Genomic DNA, 22,213 nt, shown 5'->3' on the forward strand with positions numbered 1-22,213 from the left:
TTAGAACAGTTCTAAAACATGAATTTGAACAACCAGCAAAATGTTTAATGTCCTACTGCGTAATTTCAGCAGTTATTCTAGGATCATTTAAAGGAGAAAAATATCAGATGTTAATTTTCACTTATTTATATGTAGTTTTCCTTAGAATTTTTTACTATAAAATAGCAAATGTTCATTTAACATCTCTGCGTTTTGTTGATTTCAATGTAGCCTGTTTTAAATGGGCAGAAAAATCCGGGGTCTTAAAAAAAGAACAAATAATGATGAGAAGTGTAAAAGAAAAAACGCGCTGAGGTGTTTTTGACTGAGGCCTTGAAATGTTTATAATCATTGCGCAGTAATTATTTAAAACAAGATTTATTTTGTTAATGTGCAATGATTAAATATATGTGGGCAAAATAAAATATTTAAAGAAGCACAGCTTCGTATTTATCTTAAGATTCTGTGTGAAACTACTAAAATTAATTAAAGAAATAAAAAAGTAAAACTGACTTAAACTTCCGGGGGTTTAATTCTTATATGATAGGAAAAAAAATGTCGTTTCGATGATTTAGGCTTTCAAGTGAGTATTTAAAATAAACAGAGGAATAAATTGGGTATGATTCATAATTCCAGTTTTATTGAAATTTCATCCAGTGACGCTGGGCGATAATAAATATTTCATCAGTCATCAACAATGTACAAAAATAAAGACACGGGGTCTCTGGGCATAACAAATTCATTTCAGCAAAAACAATCATGCTGTGAAAATTACACCATCATGCAAAAAAAAAAAGAAGTTAAAATCAAAATAGAAATTAATAGAAATCAGGGCACAAATCGACACACAGTGAGCCACTTTTTTAAAAATAAATCTTAAAAAATTTTAAAACAAATTTCCGTGGTGGCAGAATCGTTTTAGCCAAACACAAACATGTTATTTATTTTTACATAGAACTCAACTTTAAAATCCTTGGTACAAGGCACAGAGAGCATTCTTCGTTTTCACAAAATGACGCTTGATATATTTAAAAAATATTAAAAAAGAAAAAGAAAGAAGCAAAATTAAAATGTTCATGCTGCCTCCTTCACCTTTCTCAATGTGATGTGAAACGAAGACTCAGTTAAACACAGGAGGAGCGTGGTGTGTCTCTTTGCATGAGATATTTTCTTTCCATTTTTTTTTTACCATCAACTGGCAAAAATCAGTAGTCTTTATATATATATATAGTCTAAGTCCTTGTTACAAGGAGGAAAAAGGCTTTTCTCTTATACGCCAAACAAGAAAACAGACTAAACAACGACATGCACCAGTGAGGCCAAATTCCCCCTCATGCCCTGAATTATCTATTTACAAACATCATTACATCTCTCAGTCTCTGCTGCTCATCAGACACACGGGCATCATTTCATCCCGTCTTTCCCCTCCCCTGAGAGTCTCGTGAGGCCGGTGGAGGTGATGGGGATGTGTGGAGGAGGCGGAGGCACCTGGCAGATGGTGCAGGGACACGGCAGCCCAGCCCAGTGTTGGAAACCGGAGCCCAGCTGCAGGGCCGAGGGCGCAGTTGGAGCGCCCTTCATCAGGGAGTGGGGCGCTCTGATGGACGTGAGCCCCGGCAGCGCGCTGGACAGAGTGGAGGACGTGGAAGAAGACAGCGCGCTCCCGAGAAGAGGGTGCACCTGGTGAGCGGCAGCGGCTGCTGCAGCGGCGGCAGCGGCGGGACCTCCGGAGTGTCCGCCGGCGCCGTGCGCCACCGTGCCGCAGTGGAAGGCTGAGTGCTGCCCTCCGTATATCTCCCCTACCAGCCGCTTCATCTCGTCCAGGGAGCTGGTGAGCATCAGGATGTAGTTCCTGGCCAGAAGCAGCGTGGCGATCTTGGACAACTTCCGCACTGAGGGCCCGTGCGCGTAGGGCATCACCTCGCGCAGGCCGTCCATGGCCAGGTTGAGGTCGTGCATGCGCTTCCTCTCCCTGCCGTTAATCTTGAGGCGGAGCTGGTACATTTCCTCCTCGGTGACTTGCTTCTTCAGTTTATACTTGTTGCTGCTGCTGCTGCTGCTACTGCTGCTGCTTCCCACCGACGCCGACTTTGCTTCTCCTGAGCGCAGGTGCTCGCCGCCGGTCATCTTCTGGCGCTGCTGCTCGCCACTCTGCGTGGAGGAGGACACGGAGGAGCCAATGTGGTGATGATGGTGATGGTGATGCGGGTGGTGGTCACGGAGAAACATGCCGTCCATGTCCGGGGATGAGGCTCTGCTGCTTGGGCTGGAGTCTGAATTCATTTTATGAGTTTGCTTCCGAGGTTGTTGGGTAGGAGGTCGCTGCTGGCTTCCTCCCTCTCTCTCTCTCTCACTCTCACTTTCACTCTCTCCCCTCTCTCTCCCCTCTCAGCTTTTACTCTCTGCCTCTCCCTTTCTCTCTTTTTCCGAAGCCTTTAGTCACTCTGGTCACCTGATGTTGCCTGTATCCCTCCTGTCCCGCGCTTCTGTCCTTATCACATCGGTGCCCACTTTGCGTCAGTGTCTGTCGACTTTCTCTCTGCGTGTGTCTCTGTAACTCTGCGGTGAGGAGGACACTGATTGTGGGTATTTATACGCGCGGACAGACAAAAGCGGCTTTCCTATTCATAACGCCTAGTTAGGAGGATGACGTGCCCGTTAGAAAGGGGGCGGTGTGCTTTGACTGTCCCAGTGACCGCGGTGCGCAAACATTCACTGCCATTGTCAGAAAACTGTCGGGGGGCACCGCGCTCCTCTCCTCTCCCCTCCTCTTCTCTCGTGGATGGGAAAGTTGCTCTTCCTGGAGAAACCGGTCAGTTTTCTTCCTTAGTGATTTTTACTGAAAAAAAGCACACGCGGTTTATTTTGAGATCATCCCATAGCCTACTTTACGCACACACGCACAGTGATAACATCGCAAAAAAGAAGAAATACATTTTAAAAAGAGAGCCGTTTAAAATTGTTGACTGAATGAAACACAACTGCAGAGAGCATGCTGCATTTTTGTAAAAGAAGAAAACCTCATTAGCCTCACACACACTCACACACACACTGTTCACTTTGTATCGGACGGTCAAAATTTAAGCCAAAGTCTCCGAGGTTCCGCCGGTGGTCGCCTGAGGGAATGAGGAGGAATGGGAAGGGAAATTGCTTTTCCCATTCAGCGGTTAGTGCTGCCGCAGGGGTGCAGGGCCTCCGCTGGGACGGAGGTAACATGCCGGCTCCGACTCTCGGCACTCTTCTGGCCATATGGCAGCATGCGGATGTCAGAGTTTACCAGGCTGTGCCTCATGGCCCAACTTCTAGCTTCCATGTGCTAAAAGCACATTATTATTATTATTATTATTATTATTATTATTATTATTATTGTTATTATTATTATTATTGTTGTTGTTGTTGTTATTATTATTATTATCTAATATTTATTACCTTAAAATAAATACCACTGAAAGAAAAACATTCAAACATTGTAATAATTTCAGCAATCAATTAAATTTAATTATACTTAAAATACAATATGAGGCAAATACAAGCCATGCACACAAACCACGTCTAAAAAATGTTAAAAGACAAAATGGGAAGACTTGCCAAACTACAGATATGTCAAAAACAAAAGGGAAGAAAGACTACTAAATCTTAAAACCAGTCATAAAAATTCTGTATTGTACACACGCAGTGAAAACATTCAAAACGTTAGTTTTTATCCACTGAAGCAAACAGCTGATCTTTCAATGTGCATTAAAATATTGGGCGAATGGTGTAAATTGAGTCAGTATTGTCTATATTGAGCAGCTGAGAGTGCTCTCTCCACTCTGAAGAGTCTACTCCAGATCTGTTTTGTCGAGGTGGAGTGGAGGAACGGGCCACCAACAATAACATGTGGAAGTAACTGAAGCACTCTTCCTCTGACCAACCACCTCAGCATCCCTATCTATCCATCTGTCTATCCATCCCTCTATCCATCCGTCCGTCTGCACTCTCACCCACCCAGCACTTCAAACCCTGATAATAAAGTCTGCCTCAAACTCTGCTCCGTGCTTCATCCTTCACCAATGAGATCCCCCTGGTAGAACAGTAAAAATGTGTATTCACAGCCTCATTGTTGGCCCAGCAAAAGAGCCCCTCTCATAAAGGTGCTGCCAATGCAAAGAAAAGCGCTGGTCGGCTTTGCTCTCTCTTGGTGGCATTTGATAGTGTAAAGCTTTGAATACCAATTGCTTGAACTGGACATATGTGAATCCCCTGTAAGCCTACTAATCCTGTCCCCAAGTGTTTCTTTGTGTGTGGGGCAGCCTCGCACACCCAAGAGAAAGTGTTCCTAATCCGGCCAATGTGGAGAAATGTGTGAATGAGAGGGGCAGAGCAGGTCTGTTAGCATGTGTGTGTGTGTGTGTCAGATATCAATTTGTGCAGGAACACATGCTTTGCAAAGGGTATTTTTGCTTATGTATTTTAGTGTTTGTGAGTGTGTGTGTCCATCTGAGGCCTCTGATTCCACACCACCAGGACACTGGCCTAAATGAAGGCAGTTATTCACCGTTCCCCACACTACTGTCGCAGCAGGTCGCCCATAATGTGCTCTTTTCACTGCGTAAGCTCCTCGTTTTCCTTTTATTCCTCTGTTCGTATCTTTTTATCTCTCCCCCTCTCTCCTCCTCTCACAATCTTTCTCACTCTCTGTACTCCTTCTCACAAGATTCTGGTTAGGCTTGCTTCTTCTCTTGAAACCCTCTCACATTTTTTTTCTTCCTCTCTTTGAGAAGTGGCTCTCTGCCCTCTCACATCAGCTCTCTGGGCAGCAAAAGGACACAATCACAGGGACCCAAATTGAGCCAGTGCTGCTGCTTTTTAATCTTAGACGTCACTGTTTGTTACTATTTTAAAAGGTGTGTTAAATTTGCAGTTTTGATGTTGTACATATACCATTCTGTAATGCATGTATTGGGTATCACAGGTTCATGCAATCATACTTTGGGTCATGAGAAAATTGACTGAGTGTTGCACATGTGTGCATGTAGACAAAGATGCCTTTAAATAGATAGGCATAGAGATAAGGGAACATTTCTGATGTGTCACCAAAGAGCGGGAGGTAGGAGGTCTGCTTAGATTACTGACCCCAAAAGCACAAGATAGTAACACAGTTAAGTCCATAATAGGTTCATTTACAGTTTTATTATAAAGTTTCTACTGGAATAGCGTCTACTAGAAAGCATTTATATGCTTTGATGTATTGTTTTATAGTCACATTATTTTCCTTACAGTATATACTGTATTACTGCAGTACCTTTTTTCACCTTTGACCAGAGAGGCTTTTTTTTAGCCCCTTTCACTTAAGGCATCCCTTCGAAAAAGTCCGGTCCACTCTATCTGCTCAGCAGGTCTGGTGAAAATGAGGTAAGAAAAAGCATTGTTTATGTCCCATAATGCAGATTCTATAAGCATGTGTTTAGATGTCTTCTAAGAACATCTAACAGGCAAAAAATTAAAAAGTGTATATGAGTATATGAATTTAAAAGACAAATATGTTGTGCTAAAAGTTTGGAAGCATGATGGTTTGGTGGTTGGCATCATCACATCACAGAAAGAAGGTCCCAGGTTTGAACCCATCAGCTGGCTGAGGGGCTTTCTATGTGGAGTTCGCAGGTGACCTGTTGCTGTTTACCTGTTCATCTTGCATCCTGCCTGGTGCACCTGGGATAGGATTCAGTAGAAGACGACGGACAACTAAACGTTCAGAAGATCTTATTTGTTATGATCTCTAAAGGCCCATGGAGTTTGATTCAGATCATCAATTTAAATGTAAAAACATCTAAAAAATTAAACATGATCTCCAGTAGCAACCAGTCTCCTCTTCATCTACCTCCTGGGAGGCTCCAGCTACTAGACCACCTCTACTAGTCTCAGGACAGTCCACAGTGAATGGAGGCTTCTCTGTGGTAGTTTGTGGTCAGCAGTGAGTGTCTGTGACACATGACTGGCTGAGTATCTCTCTATCACATACCTGAGACAATAAAGAAGGTAAAAGTCAGAGCCAAAGATCATAGCTGATGTCACTGTTATAAAAAAGAATGAAATATTATGTGTTGAGTTCACACATACTCTGAAATGAAGAACGGGCAAGAGGGGCATGAGTTAGACATGTTTTGTCTCCTAATTTTGCCTCTTTGTGTTCTTTCTGCTTTAGTTCACATGGAGTAATCGTCTGTATATCAAACCATGCTTTACTTCAGTAAAGACTGTAAACACTTACCTGGTCTGTGGAGGTGGGCATACGAATCTTCACTCTGTGACCTTACACATTTATTTATGTGTTGCAGGAACTCATTAGAAATCTTGTTATAGCTTTAAAAGATTAGAGCTTCACCTGGACTCTCCTGAAAGCCAAAATATATCATGCATAAATAAGATGAAGCAGTTAACATTATTTTTTAAAAATCATCAAAATGTAACATTTTCTGCTGAACAATTTTGTTAAAACGAACTGCTCGAGGCTACAAGACACTAACAATTAATTTGATTTAAAATTACTTTAATACTTTTTTTCTTTGCTGGCATATTAACAAAAGTTGGCTTGTGTGTTTTATACTGTAGAGTTTTTTTTACTTTTAGAGTTTGTCTTTTGTGCCATCTCTTCTGTATCTGATGCTAACTTTCACTATCAAAGGAGTAAAATGTGGAAGTATCTGGGATTGGTTACACATACTTTAACAAATTAACAAGAAAACAGAAATCTGACAGTAACTTTAAATAAATAAATAAAAATTCAATTATATTATAGTTACTGATGGTTAAAATATAATTGCTCACACAAACCTAAAAATGTACTGCAGTTGTTGCTGAGAGTTATTCTGACTTTATTTATTATGGACCTCCATTAACATCTATACAAAAGTGCGAATAGAAACCTAGAGCCGTTCATTTGTAGCAATCAAGTAACTGTACGCTCACTGTCTACTTCATCAGTTACACCTTGCTAGTACTGTGTTGGACTGCCATAATTCTGTGATGCCATTTGAGCACAGTGAACTCATCATCATGTTCAAGAAACCAGTTTGAGATGATCGGATCTTTATGACATGCTGGAAGATGCCATCAGAAGATGGGAGCACTGTGGTCATAAAGGGACGGACATGATCAACAACAGTACTCAGTACTCAGGTAAGCTGTGGCATTTAAACAATGTTCGGTTGGTGAGGCACAATGTGTGTCAGGAAAATATCCCCACATCATTAAACCACCACCAACAGTCTGAAATTGTTGCCTCAGTTTCTTGCTCTTACTGTGTCACCCAGTATGGTCTTCTGCTGTTGTAGCACATGTGCGCAAAGGTTCAGAAAGATGTTTTTAATAACTGGTTATTTCAGCTACTATTCCCTTTATTCACCAAGAAGCACACACTGCTGTTTCAGTCACTTCAGCAGGTCGTCTTAACCACATTTACATGCCTAAATGCATGAGCTCCTGCCATGTGATTGGCTTATTAATTGTGGTGAATGATTTGCAATCTACATTTATTCCTTCTTTAAGAGGGCAAATGTGTTTCTATATGCTAATATAATCTGAAAAAAGAACCTTGTAAATTCTTGTAAATATTTGAGCTGACAGTAGATAGAGTTTGTTTTTCTTACAGAAACGTTGCCTACACATCATTTTACTGAATACAATCCATGCATGAATAACTGTGGATGTATACTCCTTTCATTTTACCCATCAAAGACACCATCAAACCACAGCTTGAAGTTTCACTAAAAGAGATTTCGCTTAGTTCGAAGTGTTTGAGCGGCAGATGGAAGACAGCAACAGGAGCATTGATATCTCACAGTGATGCCAAGCAGAAACCGTAAAAAAGTAGTTCTGAGATTTACTTTTCTAAATGATAGGTCAACATTTGAAAAGTAAAAGATGTACCGCACCTCTCAGATATGTTATGGCAACTTTTAAAAGCTTGATTTTGCCTTCTCAGTTTTCTTTGGGTGAATTGTGGGTAAAAGAATATCAATAAGATTTCTTCATTCCTATTTTGTGAAAAGTAAACAAACCTTCAAATTATAGCAAGCCTTTAATTAAGGAGATGATCAAACGATTAAAATCTCGTTAATTACAGACCTCACAACCATCTCTGCCAACATGAATATTGAGGTCCTAATTAATATTTGTGGGGCTGTTTTGTTCTTGGAAGACACTGGCGTTAATTAGGCAAAAACAAGTCAAATTAACATTTCAGTAATGAAGAAACATACCTTCATGTTCTTATTTCTCTCTGTCTGAACACACTCTGATACAAAATTGGCATCTCAAAGCTTTCTGAGGCATGTTTTTATCAAACACAAGCAATGAAGTTTTCAGACACATATTTTTCATCCCAACGCACGACTGATCAATGTGTGCAATTCTTGTTTTCCTTATTGAAAACAATTTTGGAAAACAATTTAGTTTCGAATCTTTGCTACATATCAGTGCATGAAATCTTTTACATCTTTAACAGTTCTTTGTCAAACATCAAGTAAACACCTGTGACCGTTAACTGACAGCATCCTTTTGGTGCATGCTTGAACTCCTGAGGTACTGCTGCGTCTAAGTCAGATGTGTTGTAACACAACTGAGAGATCAGTGTATATACTGTACTGTATGCCTGAGCATTGGCCTAAGGACAACAGACTTGAGCTGTACATAGCAAAGCTATTATCACCAGCTACGTCCTGCATCTTGTGTTAGTAGCGCTACAGCTAGCTCACAGCTAGCTTGCTAATCAGCACAAACAACCCCACAGTGTTGGTGTCTATGCTCATCCAAAAATGTCCCTTTGCCCTCTCTGCTGATATACTCTACAACAGTAAGTCAAATTAAATCATGCCATTTGGTAATGAAGCACCTGATCTCCTCAAGGTCACTGCATTAACCATAAAGCGAAAGCTAACCCTTCAGTTACTAGTAGCTTAGTGCATCTGAAGTGATGGCACATGAATCTATGAATATGAGCTTAGCCCAATGAAAAATTAAGCTCGTAGATACGACTCAGTAGATTAGAGGTTGTGATTATTTCATGAACTGCTGTTAGATTGCATTAGATTGAGGTAACTAGTGTGACTACCTGGTAGGTGCATGGCGATGACTAGCAGAGATGGGCAGTAACGCGTTACTTGTAACGCGTTACTGTAATCTGATTACTTTTTTCAAGTAACGAGTAATGTAAGGGATTACTATTGCAAAAACGGTAATTAGATTACCGTTACTTTCACGTAGGAACGCTGCGTTACTGCGTTACTAAAACCGTGATTTTTTGCGAGAACGTCTCATGACAGTGACGTAAGCCAGTGCGACATTCGTGACAACAGCTGTCTGCAGATCATAATATATCGAGTGCGGGACAGAGTGTAGCATGCAGCGTTTAAAGCGTGGAAGTACTGACCTTATTTTGAGTTTGATTCCATAAAAAGTGACAAAAACATTAGTGTCCGTTGTGCGTGGGAAGAAAACTTCTTTTTACAGCGAAAAAAACCCTAAACTTCCAAGCAAGCACCGAGTGTACTACGACGTAATGTGAAATTCACAGAGAAACTCGCGGATTCTTCCACTGACCGCTGCAGCACACCTGCACCAGGGTAAACCTCCGCCTACCCCAGTCCTGCTTTACAGGTGAAAATAGAGCAACAGGACCGCTAGTCTTTGATTTTATTTATTTTCTGCTGTGTTTTACTTGCATCTATTTGAAAGAGTGAGTGTAAACATAAAAAAAATTTTATTTTATGTGCTGGAATGTGCAGAAAATAGGTTTAAATGTTAAACAAATTTCTTCCAGTCAGAGAATGTTGCATATAATTTAATTTTTGCTTGATGCATAAAGTTAAAAGATTAAAACTAATAAAACAAGTTTTAAAAAGAGACTTTTCCATTTGATTACATTTTGTATGATGAATTATGCAGAAAAAGTAGAATTGGGCTGAAAGATCTATCGCTTTATTACCTGTTCAGGTCGTAAATCGTGTTTTTAAAAAGTAACTAAGTAACTAAGTAACTAAGTAATTGATTACTTTTGAAAATAAGTAATCAGTAAAGTAACGGGATTACTTTTTGGGGGAAGTAATCAGTAATTAGTAACTGATTACTTTTTTCAAGTAACTTGACCAACACTGATGACTAGTGATATGGATTAAAGAACTTGAATTTGTTGGATGGCCTGTACAGGTGGCAGGGATGGGTGATGTACCCTTAAACCATAATATATTTTAAGAAAATCTGTGATAATGATTTTTATGACTATATAAAAAAAGTAATGTTTTTTGTTTTTGAGCTACTGTCACTGATGACACACTACCTAATTCAAAGTGTAAATCTATCACCACCAGATGAAATCAGCAGCAACATTATTGTAAAATAGCAGTGATACAGCATAAGTACAAACGTAGCCAAGGTAGGTAGAGTTTCCTCTGGAAATTTTAGTAATACTTTATAATACAGCCCAAAAATTAAATGGAATTTTCACTTATTTTACTTGATATTATGGTGTAATTATATTTACCTACATATACTTGGAGGTACACTAGAACAAGGGGCTTATAATTGACTCCATCATTACAGGATCACATGTGTTTATGCACTGCAACGCTTGCTGGTGCTTATTTTTTCTTCTAGGTAGGAAAAGGAGAACAGTCCTTGTTGCATATTTAATACACACACACATATATATATCTATATATACATATAGATATATATATATGAAGAGGACAATTGGATTAGTGGATCATTCATGCAATTCATCATCTAATGTAATGCATAATAAAAATGTAAAAAGGCAAGGTTAAGGCACTACATATACTGCCAATGTGCCTAAATGTAAGATGAGGAACGTTTAACCCAGAAATTACACACCTCTTACAATTACTTACAGTATAACTTGTATAATTTATGTCCCTTTTATAGGTACTAAATCGTCTTGCAGCTCTTGGTCTCACATGTTAGGCCTTGTCTCGTTGTCTCATATAAAGCAAATGCTTTATATCAATATGATCATGGTATGAAAGCATTTTCATCACATAAAAAATTATACCAGCATTGTCTTAGATAGTATAATATGTTTTGTGAATAAGCAGTGCTGTCTTAAATGTAAATTCATCGGGTTTTCTACCATGCAACATAGTTTATAACCTCTGGTTTTTTTGGGATGTGTGAGTGCAAACCAGGAGTGAAAGTGACACTATGCATGCTGTTAGTTATACATTTTTGGAATTAATTTGCTTTTTTATTAGCTAATTACAATATTGGATCGTGGTGAGTGTTGATATTAATATTAAAACTAACTTAACTGCAATTTTAATTTATTTCTTTAACCTTTAAACTCATCCTCTTCAGTTTCATCCTCCCTTTGGTCATCAGTCATCCTCCTCCTCATTAGACTCACACTCATACAAGCACACACAGACACACATACACAGTTACACACACACAGTTACACACACCACCAGCACTTAACCAGCCTCCGGCCCAGCCCACCAGCTTTTGCAACAAGATTCTCCTTTTAACTGTCCCTTTCAGCGTGGGACAATTAGACACCTCCCACCGCCTCCTTTCAGGCCGCAGCTCCAGCCTCGCCTCCTCTCCTCCCCATTCTGCTCCCTGTTTCACTTTGTGTCCGCTTCGCCCCCTCGCAATGGGTGCACATGACCAGAAAATGAAGCAGGGGTCTCTGCAAGCGGAGAATGAAAGCGAGTATGTTTGTGTGTGTTTGAGAGAAAGACAGAGAGAAGGAGGGAGATTAACATGTAGGATTTAAGCTGGTGTGATGGGGTGAGGGTGGGTGAGCGGGGTTACATGTAGAGATCAGATCAGGTCTGATCTGTGCACATGCTTGCGTGCATGTGTGGTTCAGTGATGACTGCCCATCCATCTCAACCCTGACTGTATAACGCTCACGATCCACACTGGGTTATAATGATGCACATTCACAAATACAGTCCCTTCTTTTAAACATATGTATGTGGGACGGCAGACACACTCATACACACTCGATTAGAGGAGTACTGCAGGCTGCAGGGTCTAAGGCCTGGATACTGTTAGAGAGATTATCACATCATTAACTCCTAATGAAAAACCAATTCAGACAGCTCCCCCCCGCCGCTCTGTGTTCGCTAGGTAGCAGGGGCAGTGAAACATAAGCCATCCATGCTTCTTATTCATTGAAGCTCTGGCTCAGCATGCTAATCACACAAACAGTCTAAAAAGGAAGAGAAGATAGAAAAAAGAAATATGATCTTAACTAATGAGTGTTACTCCCATTAAAATCATTTAGGTACCAGGATTGTCACAATACTAGAATTTCATATGGATGCTCAGGAAAATACGCAAAAAAATGCCGTATAAATATCAGTTTATTTACACATTATTACTGTGTTGTTGCTTTAGCCGCTAAGCTATCGGGTAAAGGTGCCTTCGGCTGATCCTGCTACAGATCGATCCTCATGTTTGATTTGGCAAAATTTAATTCCAGATGTGTTTCCTGATGCAACCGTCCATTATCCAAGCTTGAAACCAACACCAGCAGTAGTAATACAGTCACTTGGGATACTTTGAGGCTGGGTTTGAGGCTATCAGCAGGGGTTAAAGTGGAATACCACAGGTGGGAACCAAAAATTGGGTGAGCACAGTGGATTTTTCATGTGCAGGCTGTGATCAGCTGACTTGTGCTGCTACTCCCATGGTTAGCTGTTTGATCTTCCACCTGCCAAAGTGCCCTCGGGCAAGTCACTGAAGTCAAATTTGCTTCTGATAGCATCCTTGCACTACTAGGAGGCTGATTAATGGCAGGATGTCAATAACGTATCTGACTTATGATCCATCACAATTAATAGGTTAGTATAATGCATGAAATACAGAAAGGAAGTAACAAGTTTTCTTGGTTGGTTTGCTGTCTTGCACAAACTAGTGAGAAATAAAATCCACAGAGACGTGAAGGAAGCTTGTAAACAGTCACATCCAGGACAAATAAATCTTGTTTCAGTGAAATCTCACCAATACTCCACGAGGAGTGTTGAGTCCCCATAAAACGACCTGTATTACCTTAAGCACAGTGTGGTTAAAGACCCTTGAGGTAGTCACTGTGTGCAAGTTTCGCAAAAATTTGACCTTCAGTAGCAGCTAAAATTGTTCCTTAAAAGGTCATATAGGCCCCTGCAGCTGTGCTGTATTTATTTCTTTTCAACACTAACTTTAGACAATATCACGTCAAACGCGATGATAAGGAGGAGAAAAAGTCAAAACCAGAGGCCAAGACTTTGTCGAGGGTTTTTTTTGCAAATTTTTAAACAGTTGCAACATCTATCTGTGTGTATTTGTATGTCTTTAAACCTTGCAGGGATACCATTAAAACCGCGGCAAAAACCAGCATAATCGTACACTTGTGTCTTCAGCCCAGCAGCTACATCTGGCCATGTTTGGTTCCTCAACTCTTCAAGGTAAATGAACACAGATTTTGTGCATTACAGTAAGAGATATCTGCCTTCTTTTTGAAACCATCGCCCCCTGCTGGCCACTGAAAAGAATGGCATTTTAAGGCACTTTCACTTTGGTTTCATTGTTCAGACCAGAAAATCTATGTCCATCCTTTATATACAGTCTATGCCTGTGACTCAGTTAATAAATCAGCAGCAGGCAGGCCAGCCTGTTTATCATCTCTTCTTGTCAAAGCTGAAACTGGAGTTTCTTCTCTGATTTGCTGATGAAATGAAATTTTCTGCATAGCTTAATGGGTAGAGTTTGAGAAAGAGGAAGTTTATGGCACCAGAATACCAGACGGTGAGGAAACAAAATCATTCGTCCTGTGACTCTTTGCCTCGTGACATCCTGTCCTGTGTACAGCAGTTTTATAGTAATGTGTCTCCCCATGCACTCTTTTTTTTTGAGCGTTTGAAGGCACGTGTGGCGTGTGTATGTGTGTTTTCCTTGCACACAGCAATAATAAAAAGCACATCAGCACAGGCCACATTTTTCAAGTTTGTTTGACGCATTTAAAATGCTAATAACTAGTTTATTATGTGCTACATCAAATGCAAATGTTCTGTTTTACTGCCACAAAGTTCGGTCGACGTTAGCATTTGCATATCTTATGTCTGTCTCCTTAGCATGCATGGAGGAACTGGATAGCGGGCAGACTCCCAATAAATAACATTAACAGGCACATTAGATAAACAAGCTCCAATGATGCCGCTATTAGGAGATGCAGAGGCATAGTCGGCTTAAATGTAGGTGTTTGACACAGCAGCATATGGTGTGCAAATTCCCCCAAATCAACCTAACGCCAGCGTTATCTGGAAATGTCAGGGGGAGCAGACGGATTGAAAAAACATTGCTTTAACGGCAGACGCTTTACGATGTTGAGAAAATGCTGTGGAGGAATTTGCCTCTTTAAGACCAACTGGCGAATGGTGCTCCTCCGTGTGTGTGTGTGTTTGTGCAGGGGGGTTGTGTCGTGTCTTTGTGTGTGTGAAAGAGAGGGACAGCCATTAAGATCGTAGTTCAAACTTTAATTGTAAATGCGAAACTTTGTCTGGTTTAATGTTTGGTTCACTTCAAGTCTTAATCACCTCCCGGCTCCATTCAGACACCCACCGAGATGTAAACATTCCATAAAGACGATCATATATTCTCTGACTGTCGAGCCTGTAATTCATTATAAATATGAGATGGGACACAATGACATTTTAACGCGGTTGGTTTTGCAACTTTTTTTTTTAAACAATTGCTTTGAGATGTGGCGTGCTGACAGATGGGTGCCCCCGCCCCCCCATCATGTATTTTACACAATGAGAAACCAGTTTAAACAAACATGCTTCAAAATGTCACCACTGCAACATAACTGGGAGGTTCAGGTGGGTCAAATGCACACCTAAAGGGCTTAAAACAGTAGGCCTTGACATATTTCTAACAAAACACAACAACAAAGGCAACTTTGTAATTTTAAGGCAATCTTTTTGGTAAGAGAGAAACAAGAGAAACAAGACGGGGGAAAGGGTGGGGCGGACAACCATAAACGGCGGGGAAAGAAAGGCAACATGGGAAAACCACAACAAGACGCTCTTCTTTTGTCTGCTCCCTTCAGTCACCACAGTGGATCATCTGCCTCCAGATGATCCAACAGCATCCTCTTATGTCACACCGACCCGCTGCATGTCCTCGTTCACTACATCAATTAATCTTCTCTGAGGTCTTCCTCTTTTCCTACTGCCTGGCAGCTCCATCTTCAACACTCTTTATATTTAGTATATCTATAACCCTCCTCTGCACATGTTCAAGCCATCTCAGGCTTGCCTCTCTAACGTTGTCTCCAAAGCACTCATCCTGAGCTGTCCCTCTGATATACTCATTTCTAATCTTGTCCATTCTGGTCACTCCCAATAAAAATCTAAGCATCTTCAGCTCTGCCACCTCCACCTCAGCCTCCTCAGTGCTACCGTCTCCAATTCATACCTCAGCAGGTTTCACTAGCCTCTTGTAAAAGATGTCTTTCACTCTTCCTGCTGTTCTTTTGGCACTCTTGTGCACTCTCCATTTCTTTGGATGGTTGAATGTTTGAATATTTAAACTTCTTCTTCTTCTGCTTTGGTGTTGTTTCAGTTTATCATGGACCTCTAGACTCGATCATATAAGCCATAAAAAAAGTTAGTAAGCCTTTAGTCAATTTGCATCCACATGAGTGGTTTAGAATATTTAAATAAAGAATGTTTAAATTTCTATGAGCTTGACTTTCACCTTAAGCTTCTATCTGTTAATCAAAGTGAAACTTATCACACTGCAATTGTAATTACAAGATAGTTTAGTTTAAATAAGCAGGGATTGTAACAAATATTATCTTGGCTCAGATTTTTAAACCTTGTTAAAATGTCAGCATAGATTTAACCTGTCTTGTAGTTTATGTAATTATAAATGCATTAACATAGGCTCTCTTTAACCCAACAGTTTCCTCTCTCTTCCCTTCAGACCTCCTTTCCTCTCTTCTAAAGGCCACTTGTGACGAGATGCCAGTGTTCACTTGTTCCTCCATTTGTACTCACTGTACACCCGGGCACTCTGGATGAGTGTCAGCTACATACCACAAACAAATGCTGAAGTGTAGATGCTAATTCTCGCTTTTTGAGACTCCCTCCTTCCTCCTTCCAGCATGCCCAATAATCTCTTCTCCTTTCTCTATGTCTGCCTCCCTCTCTGCTCCTAATCCGCTCCACAGCCGTGAAAACTCTCCATGAGAGAGAGATGACCCGTTCTAATGGGTGGAGGCAACCACCCACACACACAGCCGTGGAGGGTCCAGCCAAAACACACACATAACACACACACAGAGCCGAAGATTGCCGGGCTTATCAAGACGCAGTGAGCCAAGGAGACACTGCACGATTTAAACCGTTAACAGATGATTTTCAAGTTTGTGGAAACCCTGCCCTGCTCTGTCAAGACAGACGGCCGAAGCTGGTCTGGAGATGAAGTTCAGATCATTAACCGATTGGTCACTTCACAGAAAATCTGTCACAATGTTTTGCTTGTGTGGTAAAGTAGCAAAGCAAAACTTTTGTTTATTATAAAACATTGCAAGATTAATCAGTGAAATGTTACACTTGTACTGTATTGCTTTTGATCTACTGCAGATAAAGGTTGTGCCACCTGTGAGCACACCTGTTTGTTTGTTTTTAACCATAACTGCCCATTAGTTACTGATTTATTTCAGGTGAGACTGCAGGTGAATAAGGTAAAGAGATAGCTTGACATTTTATTCACAACTATATTCCTTCAATTAAAAATAATGCAGTTTTAGAGAGCTTCTGAAGGATTGTGCTCAAATAAAGTTCTAAAAAAAGAAGCAAAAAGCACTGCAGTGATGAGTATTTGAAACTACTTGAACACTTTCTGTTTATGAAACTTTCCGACTCAGAGTATGAAATCAGGCTTTGAAAGCTTTGTGTTGTAAAACAAAGAACTGTCCTATACATTATGTTCTCCCAGTGGATTTAATTTAATTATTTCTTTATTTATCTATTTTTAAGTTTTTGGAAATTGGATGTAATTTGCACATGAGGTATAATCTTATTAAACAGAATAATTTGAGTAATTAAATGAATACTGACATGTGTATAGGGGATTTTTCTTTCCACTATCTCAAAATTGTCTGGTAGATGAAGAAGCATTTATTTATTAGTTTGTTTGATTTAATGTCTTGCTTTAAACCTTAAATAACAACTAAACCAAGCCATAGTGGATCATCACATCATAAGCTTTTAACTGTGATGAACTCATCAGCCTTTTCTACAATAGTTTTTCTCCACAAACTCGTGAAAGAACAACAAGGCTCTTGAAATGCTCTGCTATCTCTTGTGTACTGTTGGTTTCAGTGAAAGCAGTTGCACCCTGAAGCTAAAAATGACACAAGGATCCTGGACTATAAACCGTAAACAATGATTTGAAGCTTAACACAAAGCTTCATAAAGCGAGCAGTTTTGCAGATTTGCAGATTTAGCTGACACTTCAGTTTAGGAACAGGAGCAAAGCATTTTACCTGAGCAACCTTGTAAAGAAAGTTAAAAACTGGTGACTTTTGTGCACTTTTGGATTCAAAGATAGTGGCTCACAATTTAAGCAGCTGTGTGATAAAATGGTTTGACTTGAGATGGTATTCAAACTTATCATATCAACTGAGATCGAACAAAGACTGCTCTCCAGAACGAGGGAAAACCTCGCTGTGGATCGCACCAGCTGTTTTGGTGAGCTGAGTGTGTGCAGGTGTTGAGCTCTCAGTGGGATCATTCAGCCATTTTCCTCCATGCTTGTTTATTAGACCCCTTAAAGGACACACGCAGCTGCTTTTGAATGTTGTTAGCCAGTTGGGTACAGATTACATATGCTCTCCATCCCCGCTGACCATTTGCCAAAGCGAACTACAAGGTTTAAGATTATCATTTAGTCAATAGCATTAAATGCACAATAGTCTTCTCTGGGTCTTTTTCTCCAAGGTTTTCTTTACAGAGAAAGGGGTTTGCGTTTTGGCTGGTTTTTACTGAGTGACACATTTGTTCAGCGTATCCTTGAGTGTGACACAAGGACAGTTTAATTACTGTATGATTTTGTCATGAAAAAAGAAAAGAAGAAATGGTTTTAAACCTCTACAAACAATTTTAAATTGTGTTCCTATTTCATTAATCAAAATAATGTGCATTAGAAAAAGATCAGATGAGTGGTGAAGACAGAATTTGTTGGTAAAAATAGAACTTGTTTTAAAAGCATCAGATTTGTTACATTTAGACTGGACTACTGTAATCCACTGTAAACTACAGTACTACTATAAAGTGGCACTATTTGTATTTAAAGCCTTAAATGGTCTTGCACCTGCACATGTGCTATATATGCTGCATCCATTCACTTCCAATTCAATTCAATTCAATAAAACTTTATTGATCCTGAAGTACTTTTATTTTTTCACTGTTTTAATTTTTCGTAGTATAGCACTTTGATTTTAAACACGGTACATTAATAACATTTAATTATTGCATTCTCTCTCCAAGCGTCAAATATTTGAACATAAGCTGTGTGTCAGCAAGATTGTTTTTTCTACTCATAATGAGGAATCGTTCATTTATGCATTTGGTCACTGATTAAGTGACATTACTGGTTGCAGGTCACAGATGCTGTTTTCCAGATAGAATTATTTCAGATCTTCCTGTGACTTCAAATTGATTAAACCTTTTACTGAGCTGATGTTTAGGAAAGATTGGTTTGGTTTAGTGCAGGAACAAAAATCTAAATCTTCCCCTAAGCTCAACAATTCATAAGTATAGCTTTTAATTTATGACCTACTCACTACGTCTTCAGTGTTGTCATTGTCTGTTCGGTGTATTTTTTTATAATGTTAATCCAACATGCTCTACAGTGTCAGCTGGAAAGGTTGCATGCAACTTAGCCATCTAACTCAACTCCAGCTGCACAAAGTGATAGAGAGCATGAGTGAGCTGTAGCACTAATGCATGTTAAGTCACATATGAAGGTCTCTGCACCTGCTTCACTGTGTTCTGCTAATGTCAATCACATACATTCACATACAAGTGATGAGGAAATGCAGGTAGTCCAGCCTGGTAGCAGTTCCAGTGTGACTATTAAGACCTGAGGCTAACATGGGTGTCATCAGGCTGTTGTAACGATGTTCATGTGATCAATCACAATCAACACATTCAAGTTACATTAATAAAGAGAAAAAAATGCTTTCTGTCTCATTAACAACATATACAGGCTTTAAAGACAACACAGCCATGTTTTTTGCTCAAACAATATGGGGTGTGTCTACCCTGGGACACCCTGACACACACACACACACACACACACACACACACACACACACACACACACACACATATACAAACATAGCCCTGCTAGTTAGCAACAGCAACACTGGCCACATATCTACGCTGGAGTAGCATTTTCTCTAGACCGGCTCCTCTGGCCATGCTTCAACAGATGGCCCAACAGATCCCTGGACGGGCCTGTAAGGTGGAGAGAAAGGGGCTGTGTGGGAGGAGGGGGGGTTGGCACCCTCTAAGGAAGGCTGAGGGGGGGTGTAGTGTGGGTGAGGGAGGAAGGAGACATATGTCCACAGTCCTGGCCCCTGCTGACGGACTGTCTCTGCTGGCTGCTTAGCGATTGGCTTGTCTTTCTCACAAACACACCACACACATGCATTAGCATGTTTTTGTCACTTAGGAGGATGCTGCATTGACTTCCATATATCCCCTGATGACTGTTGTAATTCTATAGACAAATGCTCAGTCTTAACCCTTAAAAAGGCAGCTTACTTATTTACTTCTTGTCCCCCCGCATTGGGAGGTGACTCCCTGTGATGTGACTGGGTGAACAAACTGTTGTCCTCACAATGTGAGCAGCATATGCACGCACACACACACACACACACACACACACATGCACAGATACATAAACTTATTCCAGTAAGTCTGGCAGGTCGCTGCAGTACAGCTCGTCTTCCTCTCCATCTGCACCTAAAAGACCCACGCGCCCCGACAATGAGGTGGCCATGTCACTGCCTGAGCCGAAGCAGAGGGATGGAGAGAGAGAGAGAGAGCGAGGGAGAAAAGCAAGAAGTAGGGGGAGAGAGGGGAGGGAGGGGACGAGGGAGGGACACATTAACAAGCTATAATCTCAACTGCCTTATCCATAATGCATTGTGTGGGCCAATTTACATGGTGCTGGTCCCTCTGGGAGAAAGGAGATCATCCATCACATTACTTTATTAGCTCCCTCACTCTCTCTCACAGATGCATGCACACACACACACACACACACACACACACACACACACACACACACATCATTATTTGTCTCTGCCTCTCCCTCTGTTTTGTGGGCCTGTTTTGTCATGGTTGTTGTTTCAAACTGCTGCTGCCTCTATAAAACAACTCCAAACCGAGTTGTGTTTTGCAGACTGTGACAAGCAGTGAGGGATTTTTTTTTAATTTTTTAAAATGTGACAGCCGCTGGTTTCAGCATGCATCAGAGGATTTAGGTACCTGACAGGAATCTGAGGCTGAGCCTTGTTTTTCTGAAGCTAAACTGAACACACACAAAGTAATTAAACACTGACTGATTTCCCTTAATTTAATATGAAGCTTTAGGGGATATTTGATGAAATTTAATATGAATAATGAATTACACTGTGCCCCTTTCAAACAGGTAGCCTTATATTGTTAGCAAACAGTATTTGAAAGAAGAAAACAAATATTTCTCTTCAATTTAAGTCTGTTCAAATGTCCCCTCTAATTTTAAACTATCAAATCATTTTCTTTATGATCAAAATATTTGTTTTTCTAAAGCAAATTTTATGCAAAAGCAGTGTTGCAACATTTAAAGGAGCATTATAAATCAACCAGTACAGGAGTTATGAATCAAAATCAGTAAATTTATTCATGATCAGTGAGGAAGAAAACACGTTCATTTTATTTTTTTGCGCACGTATTATATTTTTAAACACACATTTTGTGTTTCTTAAACTGTTTAAATAGCACGATGGAATAGACGCATAAACACTTTCATGCTTCCTTTATTGATAAAGTAACTGTTTGGTTTTACTGGTTTTTCATTAGGTTAATTCAACATTTCAATTTTTAAAATGATTTCGAGTTCATTCTAGAGGTATGTTAAAACACGCCGATTTATTTTGTTATCGTGGGCTGGTTTGGCAGGATGTGCGCACAGTGTGTTTGTGTTGGCTGATAGACTCAGAATCAAGGAAATTAATTGTTGCCACTTTAGCCACACACACACACACACACACACACACACACACACACACACACGGATTACAGATCCATCAGATCCCGCAGTCACCCTGTGAATAAAACGAGCTGTAATTGCAATCATATATGTGTGGCTTCAGCTCCGCGCGCCATACCGTACCATTAGTATCGCAAATAAGTAATAATTTGCTAATGACAACATTATGTTGAGTCAGTTTAGGGGCAATTAAAGTGAGTGATATTTACATATGCCTAATGAATCACCGAGCGTGGCAGTTCGGGCGGACTCTAATGAATATTCATCCAGGCATTTCTCCCCTGCGCGCAGCAGTTTATAAACTGAATTATGGCTGATTTGCCCTTTTAAAAAATGAACATGGGCGCATCTCCCACAAGGAGGCGGCGAACAATAACGTCTGATTATAAAAATGTTTTACTGCTAAACTGCCGGTGAGGAGACGGCGGCAGCGTGGTAAAAGACTCACTTTGGAGGGGTGCTGAGGAGGGAGACTCCACCTAAAATCAATCCAATTTAGTCTGGGCCCTCTCCACCTCTTTTTAGACTGACAGAAATATTCGCAGCGTGCACACGGGGCGCGCTCTGTCATCGCACTGGACATGCTCAGCAGCTGCTTTTACTAGAGGAGTCTGCCTTCAGGTTATCCCGAGCAGAGGTTAGACTCACACCAACCTTTAAAAGCGCAGGGTTGACTCGCTCCTCCACCCGCCTGTGATTTCTCCGGTAATTGCCCCCGGTTGGTGGGTGAGTCGGCTGAGCGTTGACCTCTCAGGTGCGGGGCCAACAGGCGGTATCGGTTTGCATTCACAGGGCGCTTAACAAGATGGGCTGCACGTTTATCATGCAAATAAGCAGCTCTCTAGCAGGTGTCAGCGCACACTCGCATGAGTGCGCACGCACACGTGCATGCGCGCGAGCAGAGGCTTTAACAGCACTGCAG

The 22,213-nt window shown here is 40.7% G+C and overlaps 1 protein-coding gene across 3 annotated transcripts; it reads right to left on the reverse strand.

Annotated features, from left to right (window-relative positions):
* Nucleotides 1-616: 616 nt before the first annotated feature.
* olig3 (oligodendrocyte transcription factor 3) lies at nt 617-22,120 on the reverse strand. Of its 3 annotated transcripts, XM_025897320.1 has the most exons (5): nt 21,946-22,120; nt 6,230-6,353; nt 5,642-5,980; nt 5,264-5,359; nt 617-2,818 (listed from the first exon to the last, which is right to left on the reverse strand). In XM_025897320.1, the coding sequence occupies exon 5, from the start codon at nt 2,260-2,262 to the stop codon at nt 1,384-1,386; it is 879 nt and encodes a 292-aa protein (XP_025753105.1). In that variant the 5' UTR covers nt 2,263-2,818; nt 5,264-5,359; nt 5,642-5,980; nt 6,230-6,353; nt 21,946-22,120; the 3' UTR covers nt 617-1,383. The 3 variants fall into 3 exon arrangements, with proteins under 3 accessions (XP_025753105.1, XP_025753104.1, XP_005474370.1); XM_025897319.1 differs by lacking the exon at nt 21,946-22,120 and adding an exon at nt 9,389-9,410 and having other exon boundaries at nt 5,264-5,980; XM_005474313.4 differs by lacking the exon at nt 21,946-22,120 and adding an exon at nt 9,071-9,106 and having other exon boundaries at nt 5,264-5,980.
* Nucleotides 22,121-22,213: the final 93 nt, after the last annotated feature.

Source organism: Oreochromis niloticus, linkage group LG13 (assembly GCF_001858045.2).
Source record: "Oreochromis niloticus isolate F11D_XX linkage group LG13, O_niloticus_UMD_NMBU, whole genome shotgun sequence".
In the NCBI taxonomy this organism is placed as follows: domain Eukaryota; kingdom Metazoa; phylum Chordata; class Actinopteri; order Cichliformes; family Cichlidae; genus Oreochromis; species Oreochromis niloticus.